The sequence below is a fragment of the Eucalyptus grandis genome, chromosome 6 (genome assembly GCF_016545825.1).
Source record: "Eucalyptus grandis isolate ANBG69807.140 chromosome 6, ASM1654582v1, whole genome shotgun sequence".
NCBI classification, from domain to species: Eukaryota; Viridiplantae; Streptophyta; class Magnoliopsida; order Myrtales; family Myrtaceae; genus Eucalyptus; species Eucalyptus grandis.
In genome coordinates, this window is record NC_052617.1 from 39,167,468 (window position 1) to 39,186,128 (window position 18,661).

At 42.7% G+C, this 18,661-nt stretch overlaps 3 protein-coding genes across 3 annotated transcripts; all 3 read right to left on the minus strand.

The window, feature by feature from the left end:
• Window positions 1–3,165: 3,165 nt before the first annotated feature.
• On the minus strand, window positions 3,166–4,095 carry LOC104415086. The gene has a single exon (XM_039314554.1). It carries the CDS (start codon window positions 4,093–4,095, stop codon window positions 3,166–3,168), a length of 930 nt encoding a protein of 309 aa, XP_039170488.1.
• An 842-nt stretch (window positions 4,096–4,937) lies between these two features.
• Window positions 4,938–12,037, minus strand: LOC104447016 (exocyst complex component EXO70A1). Its single transcript, XM_039314998.1, is given in 13 exon segments — window positions 4,938–5,297; window positions 5,376–5,620; window positions 5,891–5,990; window positions 6,065–6,262; window positions 6,579–6,784; window positions 8,152–8,363; window positions 8,428–8,570; window positions 9,853–9,868; window positions 9,871–10,091; window positions 10,629–10,764; window positions 10,767–10,833; window positions 11,362–11,457; window positions 11,579–12,037. Coding segments are annotated over 13 exon segments (1,917 nt in total). The 5' UTR covers window positions 11,738–12,037; the 3' UTR covers window positions 4,938–5,179.
• Window positions 12,038–14,462: 2,425 nt separating this feature from the next.
• On the minus strand, window positions 14,463–18,636 carry LOC104447007 (receptor protein kinase TMK1). The gene is given in 6 exon segments (XM_039315917.1): window positions 14,463–14,992; window positions 14,995–15,240; window positions 15,808–16,005; window positions 16,008–16,680; window positions 16,721–17,731; window positions 17,847–18,636. Coding segments are annotated over 6 exon segments (2,838 nt in total). The 5' UTR covers window positions 18,297–18,636; the 3' UTR covers window positions 14,463–14,732.
• Between the last annotated feature and the right edge of the window lie 25 nt (window positions 18,637–18,661).

The following is an 18,661-nucleotide window of genomic DNA, read 5'->3' on the forward strand; positions in this document are numbered from 1 at the left end:
CTCTAGCCGCTGATTTTTGTGTGAAGCGATTCAAAAGTGTCTCGCCACACTTCATAAGATGTTTCTAAACCAATTATTAAGCTAAGTATATTCTCCGAGACAGCTCCACTTATCCATGAAGAAACCAACTGATCAGTTTTTATCCAGTCAATATAGTCTGGATTTACAGCTTCAGTCTCACATCCTTCAACTATATTTTGCAGCATTCGAGGAGGTGATGTAATATCACCATTAATAAAGCCAAAGAGTTCTTGGCTTTTCAGAAACCTGTGGATCTGAGTTTGCCACAAGAGGAAATTGTCTTCGACAAGCTTAATTGTGACAAAGTTAGAGATATTCACATGTATAGGGAAGGGATACTTTGGTGCTCTTACTGCCATTGTTGTATTTTCTCAGTTTTGAAGAAGAAGATAGCAATAGTGTTATGAAGAACTAACACAATTACCGTGATATTGCAATTTGCTGCAACTTCAGCTTCTTCTTTCTCGATCTAATGAATAGCTACTGAATGGATCCCTTTGGCAGATATGATCGCCTGCTAGATGAAAACCTTCTGAGAAATCCAAGATTGAATGAGCAGCAGCAAGATGATTTCTTCAGGATACTACAGCTCTGATACCATGTGAATATGAAGATGAAGATGAAGAAATGAATCAGGATACAGCAAAATCAGCAAAAGAAATACTTTGAATTACTCTATATCAATATGATTGTAGTACAAAGCTTCGTGATCAATGACAGCTTTTGAATACAAAATCCTCTGTTTTACATCCCTGTTTCTATCTCTCTATCACAGCACGTATCAGCTACACAATTGCAGAGCATCCATTGATGATTGCTCTCTAAGCTTTCTCTCTCTATATTTCTTCACACGTCTCATCAAGGAAGAAGAAGACTACTTAAAGAACGGAAAACTGAATACAGCTCATCAAAGAAAAACAGAATTCAACTAACTGTTTCTTCATTTGTTTTTCCCACTTTCAGCTGAATAACCGCACACGTGCTAGTTTAGATCTGTTATAACTTGGCGATCCATGTCAATCTTCATCTCAGGCTTCTTCTTCATTGATGTCAATCCAAGTTTGTCTTCACCACGAGTTCTCCACCGTTGATCACCAGCTCTTTGTTGCTTTTCTGTCTTTTGTTTTTTCTCACGTGTTCTTTTCTATCTGCTGAATTTATAGTAACTAATGATTGAGAAGACTCAGTTCCTTTATATTTAACACTCCTTCCATAGGGTAGCAGATGTTTGGACGGGAAAAAATTGGACGGGAAAAAATTGCAGGCCTTGCTGATATGGAATGCTTATGTTTATAATGTTTTACATGTTCATAATTGTAAACGGCATAACGGCGCTTCATACTTGATCATATGCCTGGCTGCCCATGGACTCGCCCCAACATAGCTCGAGCCATGGGCCAAAAGGTGTTTTTGGACGAGCCTAGGCAAGGCCTATAGGTAGAGAACCAAGGCTACAATTTTGCAATATTAGAGAGCCAAGTCCACCCATCGATTACCTCTAACGCTTTGTAGTTACTTATTATGCTTTTTTGGGGATATTAATGTGGTGAATTTAGATCATTATCATCAACTTATTTGCATAGTCGTAGAGTAGTATCAATTTATCTATTTAACGAAATTTCGATAACTAAAGGTTTGCATGGTAACGTTTCTGTTTCTCCCAATTTATATTCTTTTGTCCCCGAAACAAAAAAAGAACACCGTTTAGTAAAACTTTTGTTTCCGAGAACAAAAAATCTATTTTTTTGTTCTTGAGAACAGATTTGAAACAAAACAAAAAAGTAGTTTCTTGTTCCGAGAACAATTTCTAGAAATAAGCTAATTTTTTCTTTTCTTTTTTTCTTTTCTTTTTCTTGCTTATTGCGGCCTTAGGTGGCTGCGCTTCGCCAACCGCCGACCACCTTCGGCCGGCCGTGGCCACCTTTGGCCGACCGCCAACTGTCGCCAATCGCCGCCCCATTGGCGGCGACCATCGTCGCCGCCATCATGTGATCGTCGTCGTTGCCACCCATAGCCCACCAGCCACCCGCGACCACCGATGACAGCCATTGACCACCGTTATCGCCACCGATCGTCGGCCGCCACTGCCTGATCGCTTGATCGCTACCGCCCGTCGACCATCACCACCGCAGGACCGCTGATTGTCGCCACACGATTGCCGCCCAAACCCACCAGCCGTCGCCAACCACCCGCAACCGGGCGCGGGAGGCAATGGCCAGTGGGTTGTGGGGCGTGATCGGTGATCGTGCGGCAGTCCAACGGCGGTCAGCGGCAATGGTTGGCGGCTAGCGGCTAGCGGTCCCTGTGGCGGTGACTAGCGGTGACAGACGGCAGGCAGCGACGACGGGCAATGAGCGGCAACAAACAATGGTCGATGATCCATAAGCAAGAATAAATAATGAATATATAAAAAAAAAAAAAAATTGTACCAAATACATTTCTATTATTTTTCTATTTCAATAGTAGAAATTTTGTATAGTTACCAAACACTTTATTTTACTCAAAAATTGTTCTCCGGAGTAGAAATAAAAAGAACTATTTCTTGAAAAAAAAAACTGTTCCCAGCCAAGATACGTTACTATACGTACCATAATATACTAAAAGATGCTTTCTGTTGGGGATTCTAAATAGGGCTAGTCCCCGTATACTTTCATTTTAGTTCAAATTAACATCCCACTTCGCACAAAAGAAAGTAGTGTTACCTAATTTTTATGGTGTCAACTGTTAATCATGCAAAACGATGTGTGAACGATTGGATCACTTGGAGATACGCATGTACATGAAACTACTTGAAAGAGTGATCATGAGTTCATCATTTTCCAAGAAATTTGAGATAAAGCATCGAACATGTTGTTAAACCTTCATTGCAGATCGATCCAGATTCCTACGTGGTATGCAGTTGAACAGGATCCGGCTGAGAAATTAGATAGGAGACCGGATCCGTGCTTGGTTGAACCAGCGCGAAGAAAGCGTTCTATAAATTTCGCAAAACATAGATTGGCTGCCGATTTCTGCTTTCACTCTTTTCCACATCTTGTTTGATCTTGTTCCAACCGAAAGGAAAGGACACCCAAAAGATTACAAAAATAAACGAACGAGAGAGCAAACACAAGCACGCATGCATGCATGCAACGCTCATCTTTCTCACACGTACACCACGCACTGCCTAGGGTTTCCGCCCCTCAGGCTCCCCGTTCCCGAAGCCCCGACGAACCCAACATCCAAGCCGTCGCAGTAAACCCTCATGCCAAAGTGGCTCGTCCACCACCACCCGGACTTGAACGTCCCCATCAACCCAAGCCCCAGCCCGAAAACCACCGTCCCTTTCCGCCGCTCCTCATCCATCTCCTCCAATGCCGCGGCTCTTGGCTGCTCCCCATCTATCGTCGTCATCTTCGCGTGGATGACGCCGCTCGTCTTCCTCTCCAGGGAAAACGCCGGTTCTGTGCTCCAGCTGAGAAAGGTCCTTGGGTCGTCGTAGTATACGTAGCTCTGGATCCGCTCGAAGTAGGCCTTGAGCTTCTGGTTCTTGTTGTCGACGGTGACATTGGCGTCCCAGCTGCCCATCGGGACCGAGTTCGAGATGTTGAAGTTGGTTACGGAGAAGGCGGTGACATAGAACTCCGGGATCTGGGGGCGGAGGACGATGTACATGATGACGCTGATGGTGCACGATGCCACCACGAGAAAAGTAAGGGCCGCAAGGATTCCGCGTGCGAAGCCTGAGGTGCGCTGTGGCGGTACTTGGGAAGGGTAGTAATTGGGGTGGTTTGTGGGGTAGTATCCGACGTGTGGAGGGGGTGTACCGTAAGGATAGCCGCCGCCGCCGCCGCCGCCGCCACCGTGGGGAGGAGGGTAGGGCGGGGGGTAGCCCATCACCGGAGGAGGGTAGCCGGGAAGGGGTTGGTGGGGGTAGTTGTTGGGGGCGGTGTCCTGGTGTCTGGTCGATGGCGGCGGCGGCGGCGGCGACCCAGAGCTGTGGTTTCCATCTGGAGGGGGACTTGGTTTAGGTTGATTTTCATCTTCATAGGGTTTGGGTCGTTCGGCATGGTGGCGATCGGACGGAGACGCCATTGTCGACTTGGGTAATGGTCTTTCTGGTTTTCTCACCCTCGATCTCGCACAACCCAAGTCCCTGACGGGGAAGGAGGGAGAGAAAAGAGAGGGAGAAACAGAGAGAACAAACAGAGAAAATGAGACGGCAATGTCGGAAAATAGAAGGGGAAAGGTGCGGTTTTGGGATGTAAGAGGAGAATACTATGTTAAGCAAATGAAGCCAAACGGAATGGGTTGTCAAAATGATTTCCATCCGTTTTTGCATTCCACACAGCTTTTCTTAGGAGTAGCTAATAATTTACCCCTTTTTATCAAAAACATGTTAGTGGCTAATCCGATCCTGTAATTAGTTTTTGTTCACCGTATCATTAATGGAACGAATCTAAACAATATATTGGTTGTGCCTGTTGCAGAATTCACATTGGTTGTGCTTCGGTTTCATAATTAGTTTTTTCATCCGCATCGGTTTCAGAATTCACATTGGTTGTGCCTGTTGCAGTTCATACTTGTTTCGGCATTTCCTGGAACCGTGAGATTCTGTTTGCGCTGTGGTCGAGTCTGTGCCACGAAGCTTTGCCACGGGGAGAACAGTCGTGACTGAGGATGCGGTGTACAGAGATGAGTGGTGAAACCTCGCTGAATCATAGTGAGTTTGACTGATGTCCCCTCGGGTGCGACTGCAAAAATTTGCATGTTCCATTTTGTCCTATATCGTTCAAAATTTTCGTATTGATAGCACGCCACTGACCTTCAAAACCAATGCAATGGACGCGGAATTCTTTGGCGATCCGATATCGATTGTGGAAATGGACAGAACAGGTATACGGGAATGACGAATTTGTCGGTGTACTTTTCAAGAGTTACCAAGAATATGGAATTGACATGCTCATATAACATCTCCAAAGTGGCGTCAAAGAATGGTTAAGACGACTTCCAATAAGGATAGTCATCATTCTGGTCTGTCTCGGAGTGACAAAACTTACAAGTAAAGCAAATGAAAGAAATGAGATGGGGCACGACCATCGCTTGAACCCACCCACTTAATAGTTAAAAATGATCGAAGAAAGGTGATGAAGCGGGAGCCTTCATCGCTCCGAATATTTCATCGCTTAGGCTCACTCCATGTCTTGCCCTCGAAGAATTCATTCAGCATGCGTTCAATATCCTCGACGCTGAACCTGATGTACTTCATAGGGTTCTTCCCGTTCTCAATAAGTGGCCTATAACACCCAAAAACATGAAAATCGACCTTGAGAGGATCTTAAAGGAAACTCCTAAGATCAGTAGGAGAAACTCACCTGCAGCGCTTGATGAAAGATCTATAGGCGGGCAAGACGACTTCTGCAACAGCAAGCCTCAGTGACTCACGCAACTCACTGTCAGGAACCGTCCACTGAGATTGCCTTAGATAGAGCTCCTCAAATTGAACATTAAATGTCTTGAACCGATCTTTCACCATTGCTCTTGAGATTCCACTGGTACCATCACTTCCCATACCACCAGCACCTCCTGATGCACCCTGAACCGTGAGGCACTGCAGAATCTGCAGGTCAAGATTTCAGCTGAGCTTAGTTTCTGTTTGATGAATTGGAAAAGGTTCGGTGATAAACTTCACAAGAAGTGCTGTTTTGTCACTCAAGGCCGAGGAATTTTTTTACAGAACTTTCACTTATGAAATTGTCTTGAAATATCTGAAGAAAGAAAATTCTAAATGTCTATGCAGAGCTTGAAATGTGTGGGAGCTACAATGTTGCTTAAAAAGGTCTTTAAGCATTAAAAAACTCTCTTATAACAGTAGTTCAACCAAAAGTACCTTTGCCCACGAAATCCTCTTATACTGATTGGCATGTTGCTGAACAATCCTCCTATGTATCTGCACCCAGTCATCCCCAAGCAAGTCCTTCGCTTCTGACCTGCAAAACATAGCTAAGAAATGGTATTAGCCTAATGATGCTTGCACAGCAAACTCAATGCCTTGAAAACTGACCTCCTTACAGATCGAACAATGTAGTGGATATTATTCATGAGAAATAATTGAGTCAGCGCAGGATCTTTATACTGCTTAGACTTTCCATCCAGATTACTCTGAAGAGCACTCATGATTCTTGTAGTTAGAGCTGCTAATTGAGCATCTGCCTCGCCTTCGTTGAACTCCTGAAAGAGCTGCCTCAAAGTGGACTGATAGCTGTAAACATCAATACCGGAATATTATAGCTTAGGCAGAGAAGCAAGATATGACCCAAACAAAAATTACACTGCTTAATGCCATTTTCAGCATAAGAACACGTTGGCATGGCATACTTTGCACAACAGAAACATGCCAAAAAAAAAAAAAAAAAAATATATATATATATATATTGGCAAGCAACACCTTTTTTATTTGAAAAAAAAAGGATTTCACGAAGGAATTGAAGGTATTCTGACAACCGTCCATATTATCAGGCTGTCAAGAAATAAGATCTGCCAAATATGAAGCCAAATATGAATTAAGGAGCACTTACTCAAATAAAAACTTCACATAGTTTATCACGTAGCTAGTCAAAGGATGAACAGTCCCATCTTGAACAGCAGTTTTTGTGGCATCTTTTTCAACTGCTTCCTCAAAATCACCGAATGTCTCTTGAGCCGTCTGAGCAAGTCGCTTGGTCAAGCTGGAGGCATATTCTCGCATCTCAGTACAAGCTTTACTTCCAAAAAGGTCTGTAATCTATCCCACCAAAATAAACTCAGGCTCTAGACCAAAGTAAAGATATTACAAAACTCCAAAAAGGATAAATGAGGATAAAGGAAAAGGCATTTGAGGCAAATGAAATTTGCAGAGATGGACCATAGAGAACTAGGGATCTCAGTTGCAAGCGCATTTGAAAAGGATGAAAAATGAAGAGAAATGAAAGGAAAAGACTTATCTTCCTCACCATCTACTCTTCTAAACCATTATTTAAATCAGCAGGACAACCATAGAAGTGGATTATTGTGCTTGTTAATCACGTATTTAAGTCTGATAATTTGTAATGAGGCTGTTTTACAGGCCTAAAAGTTGTTGGGCAATAATAATTTTCCCAAAAACTTAAAATATCAAGAATCATGTTAACAGTGCATATCAAGCCTATATCTTGACTCCTCCATGCATATGAACAGATGTTCCACAAGAAATACAAGATGTATCACATCAAACAACCACTGGAGGACAGACATGAGCCACGAGCAGAATAACAACAAGAGGAAGTGCCAATATTCGAACCTTTGACCTAATGCTGTAATACATCATTGAACTATAATTTAGTGAAAAGCTTAAAATATCACAGAACATTCAGATGACGTATATCATGCATGCACATATGCTAAATAACACAAATGGAGCTCTAGATCATCGTCAATGTCCATAAGACTCGCTGAGAAAGTACAAATACAATGGAGAGTTTATTAACATCCTCTCACTTGCTATTGCAATGACTGTGTGACCTATTTGCAGTCATTTGCTTCCATTATATAGTTCTTAGCAGCTGAAGCCGTAGCAGCAATATTCACCAGCACATGACAGCTATTTGAAGTTGAGATTACATGATGCTATATTCCACCTTACATCATCCATCATTTAACACGTCATTGTTTTAGGGTAGCAAAATATATGTTCATCATGCTAGTTGACAAAGCAAAATAAGCGATTAGATAGTAGACTTAAAGCAAGGGAATCTGTGGTTCCGCATTCAAAGCCATCTATAAACCTTTTTCCAGTGCTTTCAACAGACAGTAGGCAAGTGAAGCACCATCCATGCTGTATAGCTTTTTCGGCATACCCTGCAAATCACTCCCTATCCCTGTGCTCATGACACATTACGGAACCTCAAAGTGCCTTGTCTAGATTAAAACAGTTTTCTCCTCTTCCAACAGTCATTTTAGAAATTTCACATTATACAGGGAAATCGAAAATTCTGACATTCATCTTCTACAAGTTGTGAGCAACTGGCATCAAAAGAATTAGTTCCATTCATTCACTTCATTAAATGAATCGCATAACACTATGCTAATACGTGTACATCCAAAAAGAATTGAAAAAACATACATATATCGTACCTCTGGGTGCAATTCTCTCAATATCTCATACATATCCAGGAGAACAAACAATTTCTCGGGTGATCGCTTGCCTTTAGCAACAGCTTCTCCAAAACTAAGCAGCAGAGCCATAGAGTTTGCTGTTACTTCAGCAAAGATTTGATCCCTGAGAGAATCAACGCCATCAAATACTTGGTCGCAGAGTTTCTTTTCACCAGCAAAAGAAGCTTTACCTGTTGCAAGACATTATTTAGGAACCAAAACCAAAAGGTTATTAAGCCATATCAACATAAACACTTACTGCAATACGCATGTAATGTATCCAATTTCCAATTTTAGCTTCTAAAACCTCCCACTGCATTCTCTGTGCATCGTCTTTGCTCAGTTTCTCCACACCTAATTTCCGAAGACTCTGTTCCAAAACAGAAGCACGAGTATCCCTGACATAAGGAAAAGCAAGACTAATGCAATCAATTAATCAAAGAAAGCAGAACAACTACAACAAGCGAATTTATCTTTTGTCTATCAAGTGAGATAAGCCACGTGTTATAGAAGCTATTTTAGCAATTTTATTTTTTTTCTGTAGGGCGTTATAGATTTATGTGTATGTAAACATTCTTGAAGAGTAAGTCTTTTACAAATTGCTTTTCAGAGTTCTTAAAGCATGTTAAAAGTTGAAATTTCCATCAATTGATACTTAAAACATTCTCTAAAGCTTAAGCCCTCCACAAATTAGACATCAACCCTCGCTGACATCCCCAATATTTGTCATTAAACGGGCGGAAAAGAACTCCTTTAGTTGACCACTCCTGTCCATCAAGAGTCTGACTGTCTTCGACTGAGCACTTTGCCTTGAAGCAAAAAGCATAGGTTCAAGTGGGCTTCACTATCAAAAGAAGGGCTATGTCAATAGATCAACACTAAACTTCTCAGGTTCTCTATAATTATTTTATTGAGATGGGGCTGCTTTCAGTTTCTTATAAAAGACGTTAGACAAAGTAAGCCTACCATTACAACTTGGTGGAACTCCTGCTCAGGAAGGACTCCAGCTACATCAGAAAGAATTACCCTTCATTTTAAGCCATGTTGACTGCTTATTTAATTTCTACCAGGTAAGCGACAAGAAGTTCCCATTGAAAAACCATATAATGCGGCTCTTGCAGTGGACTTACCACCGGAAGGTCTATCCAGGTAGCAAAACTTCCTTTTATTCCCAACAATGGTAAAAGAGCTTACTTGTCATCTACCTAAAATGAGAAAGAAAGAAAGCACCAGCGTCTCGCGATAAACATCAAGTTCCCCACTTCTCTGGCAACAACTGATTCTTCTTCTCTTGTCTGGGATTCTTAAAAATATAACATGACTAAGGGAAATCAAACGACATAGAAATGTATTGATTTGTAATGATGCAGTTTCATGTTGCACGCCTATTGTAATCTCTAGAATGATACGTAATAGGCCAAACTACTTTCAGCCACGATAATTAAATATAATTTATTCATCTATCATAATTAAACAGAATTTATTCAACTATCACTATGAAAGAAAAGGTCGATTTTATTTAAACCGAAAATTGCTTATTAATGCTGAAGACCCACCAGACTTTTGATTTGGAGCAATGTACTAAACGATGATAGTGAAAGGTCAACCAAAAAGTTGCTGCGAACAAAATTGTAACTAGAACAACCAGAAACCTTTATGGCACGGCACTGATTTAAGTACCTGTAGGTTCTAAAAGTTGTTGCTGATGGCCAGCCTGCACCATCTGTTGAGCTAAATCATGCAGCAATGGCAGAACCCTGGGGGGTATGAGAGTTGGAGGTTTGCAGACTCCAGCATCTGGCGTTTTACTTGGGTGCTCAGGCTTGCCACTAGCTTCACTTTGGTTTCCAGATGATCCTGATGATGGCCGCAGAGAGTTGGGAAGGCAATCAATAAGAAGATCAGGTTCCATAGGCTTGCTGAAAATCAAATAGGAAAGTAAATTAATCTCTGAAATATCATAACATATACAGAGCCCCCAATTGATTTTTAAGAAAAAAAATAAGCACACATTTGGGGATGAAATTGCAAAAGCAATGCTGAGAAAAAAAACACTGGACAAACGATTGGCTACACAAAGATGGCAAATAGGCACAACACTTTAAACCGGATCACTCCCGTGCAAATTTGAATGCCTCATTTAGTAGCTGAATGTTTAATCATTGATCATTCTGTGTCATCACAAGAACAACTACAGCTTGCAATATAGAGAGTCGAAAACATTCATCCACTCAAAAACACCAACCGATATCCCTTCTGAAGCTTAGTAAGGACTCCCTGACTCCCTGACTCCAAAATCCTTTTATCGAGAAGGTGTGGATATAACATTCTAAATCAGGGACTGTACTTCTGCTATTGTCCTATTAGGTGAAATAAGCATATTGCAAGGAAAAAGAGATGTAAGACACCAAACTGTTTTCGAGGACAAACAAAGAAGTGGCCAAGGTGTAGGTTACCTGTGATTGGTTAATATCTGTCTGAACTCATCTTCAAGCTTCGATATAGCTTTTGCAAGCAAGTTATTGGCATGATTAACAACTCCATCGCTACTCTTGAAGCTTTTATTGCTTTTGAAGAAGTTAGCGGTGCTTCAAGCTGATCAATGGCTTCTAGGTAGCTTTCTAGGTCCTCATGTGGCCCTCTAAGGATCTTAGCCTCTGCCTAAGTGAATACATACGAACAATCTCAGCATGTACATTCCTTTTTGCAAGTACATAAAGTGACATGACAATGATGCTGAATCACGAGTTGCGGCAAAAAAAAATAAAAAATTTGTGTTGTAGATTCATTGTAAGGAACAAAGATCAAGGTAACTACTTCAATAGTATAGCAATAGCAATGTATGCCTGCAGAGTGGATTCGAATATCACACTAAAATTCAGAGAAATGACACGAAACGAATAAACTCGTGACTGTACGAGATTTGTCATAACTCATAATCAGACTTCACGAGAATGTTGACTGAATCTCCTTGCAAAGACATTGTTTTTTGCATATATGAATATCATCTCTCCCTCTCTCTCTCTCTCTCTTACCGGAAGCCGCACGTCGATTCAGGAAGACACCGGGACAGGTGGTATTTCTAACTGAATAAAAAATGGACTCATGATGAAGAAATGTCCATCATCGCAAAGTGCATGCAATGCAATGCAATGGCTTCGACTCCGCAAAAACAGAGCGAGAACAAACCTTGCGCGAGAGATCGAATTGGCCGAGAATGACCTCCGCGGCCTTGAGCGTCTTGTCGATGTTCTCGTGAGCCCTCCTAATCGAGTGCGTCCTTATCTACCAAAAAGAAAAAAGAAAAAAAGAAAAAAAGAAAAGAACAATAGCAAAGCGCAGAATAGCGTCAGAACGGCGGAAACGTTCGATTCGCGTCGAAGGAGAGGAACGAGGGAGGGAGGACCTGAGTAGGACGCATGGCGGTCTCGAGGGCGGAGAGGCGGTGGTCGAAGGAGCCGAGGATGGCGACCATGCTGTCGGTGATGGTCTGGCTCTTGTGCAGCGACTCCCTGATCGATTCCGCCCGCTCCCTCAGGATCTCCATCGCCTGCGGCACTCCCATCGCTGTATAACTCTCTCTCTCTCTCTCTCTCTCTCTCTCTCTCTCGCCGATTCAATCGGAGAACCGCAATGCGGAACGCGAGGCTCGATCCATCATCTTTCGACCTCCTCCTCCTTCTGCTTCTTCTTCGGCTGCTGCTGCTGCTTCTTCTAACGAGAGAACCGGCAATGCGGAGCGCGATCGGTCATGAACGCCGTGAATTCCGCGTCCGTTTCTGTCGTCTTCTGCTTCGCGAGGCGTCGATGGCGATACGGAAGGGAGGGAGAATGGCTGGCGTGATGACATGGGAGGAGGAAGGAGGAAGAGGAGATCCCTGCTTGAAGGGGGAAGGCGAACGGAGAAGGCGTTGGCAGCCACGTGGATGGCGTGGGACCCTTTCTCCCGCTCGAGTCTTCTTCCTTCTTCCTTTTAAGATTTCGCGCCATGCGTGCCACGTCATGGGTTCGGTCCAATAACGAGAGGCTCTTTTTCCATTTCCTTTTTCTCACGCAACAGAACAAACGATAACGTTCTAAAGTTCTTTTATTATCAACAGGTGCCCACTGCCCAGGCTTTTTTGGCTTCGTAAAAGATGCGCAAATTTAGCCAATGAAACTCAATTTTTTATTTCGGTCGAAATTTAAACCCACTAGAACGAGAGAGATGTACATTTTAAAAGCTTATTTGGAGTGACTTTTCTTTTTGGGTCGAATATTTGAAGTAATTTTAACTTCAGATTTTTTGCAGCTTTTACGCCACATGCATTTTGACCTTTTTAAGATCATGGACTTGAAACTTTCATAGCTTATGAATGTTACGTGTTGATTCATGTAATTTTTTTCTAATTTAAATTAATACTTTTTATTTGGTGAAAAAGTCAAAAAAAAAAATTACTTCTTACTTTTAATTTATGACCTTTTACATCTCTCGGTTGATTCTACAAATGTAAATATGTAGAATTCCATGAAACTTTTTCATTATATGCAAAAACTTCAAAACATGCATTCTCGAATTTGGAAGGAAAAATGACATGCAAAAAATCTATAATTCTAATATATAAGAGTGAGCATCGATTTAGGGTAAACCATGGAATTGGACTGGATTGACCCTATATGGATTGTTCTGGTTTGTTCCCGATTCCAATTTTTTCGAATTGGCTATTATTAGTCTAGTGCTCGGTTCTATGTGCATAACCAAACCGAGCCTAAATGGCTAGTTCTCTCCTTTTAATTTTACCTTGCATCTTATATTGATGTTGCTTTATTATTTTGTTAAAACTATTATTTGCCTCGGTTGTAAATAAATGGATATTTTACAATTGTTTATCCTTTCAAGGGATAAAAAAAAATTACACAAAAAAAGGAATTGGTTGGCTTTTTGGATAGACCCTAATACTAGGACTAGATCGATAGGGTCAACTCCATATTCTAAAAACTAGGTATCTAATAAGATAAGTTTCAAGTTCCAAGTATGGAACTGTTCATCATGGATCCACTCAACCCTACCAATAGACAAGGTAAAGGGCAGTCAACATGATGCAATTTTTGGAATGAAATTACATGACAATACATTTCCTTTGTGAAAAATCTAGCATATGGGTATTGACAATGCGGTTGCAAATAAAATAAAATAAAATAATCTAAACGATCATACTATAATTTTATATTATGAGAGCTATTAGCCTTCTATCTTTATCTTCATATTAAATAAAAAATTATTTTAGTTATTTTTCATGCTCCGTGAGCTTGAAATCTTGGTTATATCCGTTATGCACATTACTGGTTATAATGATATCTTTTAAGTTTGTAAAACTTATTCCCGTTCTATTAAAGTTACTAATCATATGATATAATGAAAGTTGCCTCACATCATGAAAAATTTCTACTTCTTCATACGGAAATTCTATTGATCACGTCAAAAGTTACCATGTCAAATCAGAAAGCATAGTACTGACCAAAACATAAAAAACAAAAAAATCAGAAAGCATAGTAACACCATCATCAGTTGTTTTTCTTTCTCTTTTCTCTTTTTTTCGTTCTTTCTTTCAATTTTATATACTAAACAAATAAATAAGATGAAAGAATTTCTTTAATCACGAGATGGGGTCCACCTAAAAATCTCCCCCTTTTGATCAGGCAGAAAGAAAGTTACTGCAACATTACCATTCACGTGCTCGACGGTTCAACTAGAAAACTGTCGGCAGGTGATCTGGCTTCTCATGTTCGGGAACAAACGACAAACGACACGACCCTGCTTCGCTTTTGTATGGAACGCAACAAACAATATCACTTCTCTCATCTGGCACTAGAGTGCCTCTCGATCCCGCCACATCCAATCCTCTCCACATGAAGTTCTGGTTCATAATTTCTTCTCATTTTCGTTTGTCTTATTTTCGAGGACATCATTTTATTCAGACGAACCGCCTCAAGTGAAAGACTACAACAGCAGCAGATTCCTTGTAAAAACTAATGCATAGTGCGAATTCTGCGACATTTGTGATCAGGGACATGCACAGCTGAAGCAATTAGGACATATCTCATATGCTGTCTTCAAAAAGTGAAGTAATTCCGGTACACGTGATATGCAGTGTATTAATCTCCGAGTAAAGCACGTTCAAGGTCATCAAAGAGCCTCTAGGCAACGGTAACAATATACTAGGAATAGAAACCATAAGAGGTTAGTTCCTCGTCTCAAGAAGAGGAAGAGGAAGATGATGATGATGATGAGATCATCGTGGAAAAAAAGATGAGGAATCATAAGCATCATTTTTTATAATGATCCATCTCTATCTACAACATCACCAATTCCCTGGAGATATCATGGTCAAAACTCGAACATTTAAAGCCTGAACAAGATATCCTAAGAATTTGGAAACCCTACTTAATCATGATAAGGAAGTAACGTTTAATCATGATATGAACACTGAGTTCTCAATAAGCAAAGCCCCCCCATCCCATCGTGCTATATACCACTACCAAAAGAAGCATGCTTAAGAAAAGCAACCAAATTGATCTTTTTACCGAGCATCGGTAGAAGTGAAAGAGTCCGCGAATCCTGTTGGTCTTGTGGGTATACTTCCCTTACTGTCTTCTAAGTCCGCGTAACTCAAGTCCTTGCTTTCTGCTTCCTGCCAGTCCTTAACCATCTGATTCAGCGGGAGGCTGTAATCAATGCCAGAGTATTCTTCGTAGTCGTCGTCAAATGGTTTCCATTTCTCAACAAGTGGAGCCAGTACATTCACAGCATGGCCCATATCTGGCCTTTGGTTTGGCTCCTTGCAGTGCAGTGCCCGGCTAATTCAGCGATGATGGAGATACTCTCGTATGTCTCCTCCTTTTTCTCCAAAGTTGGGTCAATAGCAGCCTTTAACTTTTCTTTATCTGATTTTATATTCCAGAAATAACCCACGAGGTATTGGCTTTCCTCTGGTCTTTCTCCATCAAGCGCCATCAATCCCGTCAGTAGTTCCATTAAAACAACTCCAAAACTGAAGACATCAGCTTTAGTAGTAATTTTCCCTGTGACTGTACGTGAAATGGGAGCAATCAGAATATGATGAGAACTAATATGAATGATAAATACAAGTCAAAGAAAGTAATATTTAATGAGTGCGGAAGCAGAATATATAACTGAAAATGATTCCAAGATTGTTAAACTTTCATAACAAGAGAAATCAGGTTCCCATAGTTTGGAAACAACTATGCAAATCTACTCAGTGCCGTGAAATTCATCTGTAACCAAAAATTTGCATGCAAACAATGTAGGCAAAGGTCGATACTTGTTATAAAAATTCAACCTCGTCATAAAGAGTTGAATGTCAAGAGTAGCAGGATGCAGTAACAGGACAAATATTGATCCATTGTAATCAACTTGTAAAATCAATTGAGTGGATGTCACGAATAAACCTAACTATGACAGGCAAGAAGAAAACTTTTCGTGCTTCAAATGTTCAACGAAATGTACTCTATTTTCCAGATGATTAATATGATTTATAACGCAGAGCAGAGTATGCACTTCTTCCAGGGTTCCACATGCTACACGCACAGGCACACGCGCACTCACAAAGACACAATCTACAATTGAAAGCTTACCAGCATATTCTGGAGCTAGATAGCCAAAGGTCCCGGCAAGCCTTGTTACCACAGACTTCTCTCCATCAGGAGCAAGCTTTACCAGTCCAAAATCTGAAACCTTGGCTTTAAAATCATCTCCGAGCAAAATATTCGATGATTTAAGATCTCTGTGTATGAAGCTCTGATGAGCTAGACTATGAAGATACTCCATTCCCTGGCAACGTCCAGAGCAATATTTAACCTCCTCTTCCAGGTAAGAGGCTCCAACTTCAAGTTCTTCCAATGGAAGAGATGCTTGCTGAGGGCCCCTTGAGGCATGTACTCATACACTAGTATTCTTTCATTTCCTTCTACAGAATAGCCTAGAAGAGATACCAAGTGACGATGCCTAACTTTTGAAAGGACTGCAATTTCAGCCTGAAATTCGTCTATTGCTTTGTTGCTAATTACACCTGCCTCCATTCTTTTCACTGCGATCTTTGTTCCATCGTCTAACTCCCCCTTATAAACTACCCCAAAGCCACCGCGACCAAGCTCATTTTCCCGTGCAAAATTTTTCGTCACATTTCGAAGGACCTGAACTGATATTATGAGATTCCCCGCTTCAATTACATGAGACTCACCAAATCCACTGCTATTTCTGCTAGCAGAGTCACTCCCCATAAGTGAGGTGCTGCCATAGGTGTTACTAGCAACTGCGATCTTCACGATATTATCTGGATCAGAGGAATCTCTCAGGTAAACCACTAGGGAACTTGGAGCCTGGGATGTTTCTCTCCTCTTCTTACAACAGAAGTACAGAGGAACAGCCAGGAGCATGAGAGCTGCCACACTGGCAACGGGAGCGACAATTGCTGCCCAAAAATACTTAAATTTCTTGGGCTTGGGGAGCTAACAGGAGTAGGAACGTTAGCAGAAGCAGAAGTTGAGCCTTGGTTGGGGAATCTGGAGTTCCACCAGGGGACTTCGTATCCCCAGATGGAGGGCTCACCTCTGGAGAGGTGGGGGTAACATTTAGCAGAGGATTCCCATCAATGAGGAGCGTCACAGAGTCACTAAATTTTGGTATTGGACCAGAAATGTTGTTGTTACTTAGGTCCAAGTAAGTCAGACCTTTCAAACTAGTCCAGTTAGCAGGGACTGAACCCGTCAAATTGTTCGAACCAAGTCTCACCTGTGTGAGAGCATCCAACTTCGCAACCGACGGACTCAATGCACCAGTAAGATTGTTCTTGGGCAAATTGATCATGGCAACTTTTCCGTTATTATTGCAACTCAGCCCAAGCCATGGCCCTTGGCAAGGATCATTACCCACCCACGACGAAAGAAGCCTTGCTGGGTAATTCAACGCGCCAAGAAAGTCTATGAGAGCCATAACTTCCGGCGCGCAAGGTGCTCCCGGCGTGGGCAAACAAAACTTATTAGAAGCACAAACCGCCTTAGGCGACTTAAAGTTGGGGGTCGGACCCATGAAGTTATTATTATTCAGATCTAGCAAATCCAAAACCATATTTATCAAGCTATCAGGAATCAAGCCGGAGAATTGATTACCATTAAGATTGAGGCTCTTCAGAGAAACCAAGTCCCCGATATTCCCCGGAATCGATCCCGAGAAGCTATTCCCATGAAGCCACAGGCTCGTCAGAGAGACCATAGAAGTCACCACATCAATAGGCCCGGTCATTCCACCTTTACGTTGATTATTCAACCACAGAATCTGCAAACTGCAGTTAGCAAAACTCGCAGGAATCCCACCCGTCAAGCTGTTACCTGATAACATCAACACTTGCAGAGAAGCCATGCTTCCGAGGAAATCCGGCACCGGGCCGACCAAATTGCAGCCGTTACAGGTGAGATTCCTCAGCTGCGCCGAGTTCTGCAACTCATTCGGGAACATCCACCCCGTGCTGGCGTTCAGATTGTTGCCGTCCAATGCCAGAATCTGTGCCAAATCAAAGGAACCGAGCAAAACCATCAGCTGAAATCGAAGCGACACGCTCTGCAAGAATCCGACTTTGAACAGCGTCGGCGAAGTGACGCGAAACGCTCGAACGAACCTGCAAGCTGTCGAGGCCGACGAAGCAATCGGAAGGAATGGAGTCGAACTTGTTGTAATCCAGATACGCGTACTGCAGAGTCGAGAGCCCGCGCAGCGACGGGACCGCCCCGCTGAACCGGTTGTTCTGGAGGCCCAAGTGAGTGAGGGCGGTGAGCTGGTTGAGGTTCGCGGGGAGGGGGCCCGCGAGGCCGACCTTCTGGACCTCAATCTGCGACACCCGGTCGCCGGAGCAGAACACGTGCTTCCACTTGGAGCCGCACGGGTCGCCGTCGCCGCCGCCCGCCGGCCACTCGAGCAGCTCCGGGTTGCTGAGCCCGTCCCGGAACTGCTTCAGGATGGCCAGGTCGCCCGGGTCCGTGACGCCGGAGACCGCCGCGAGGAGAGAGAGCGCGACGGCGAGGAGCAGCTCGCCGGCGCGGCGGCGGCCGAGGCGGTTACTTTTCCCCATGAGGCAGAGAGAGGAAGAGATCCCCCTAGTGCCGACGAGCTTCAGTGCGGTGAGGAGGAGGAGGAGGAGCAATGGCGGTTCCGGCGGAGGCGCGGCATCACCGGATTCCGGTCACGACGGCGGCATGACTAGCGATTCTAGAGAGAGAGAGAGAGAGAGGGAGGGAGGGCGGTGCGGGGGAAGTAGTTATAGAGTGAAGTGGAAGTAGAGAGAGAAAAGAGAGTGAGAGAGGGAGCTGGAGGTGGAGCTGGTCGTTTGAAGAGGTAACTGCAAAGGCGGATCTGCGACTGGAAATGTTCAAGTCGCGGGGAGAGATGATGATGATGATGATGAGACGACGACGACGACGACGACGACGATGAAAA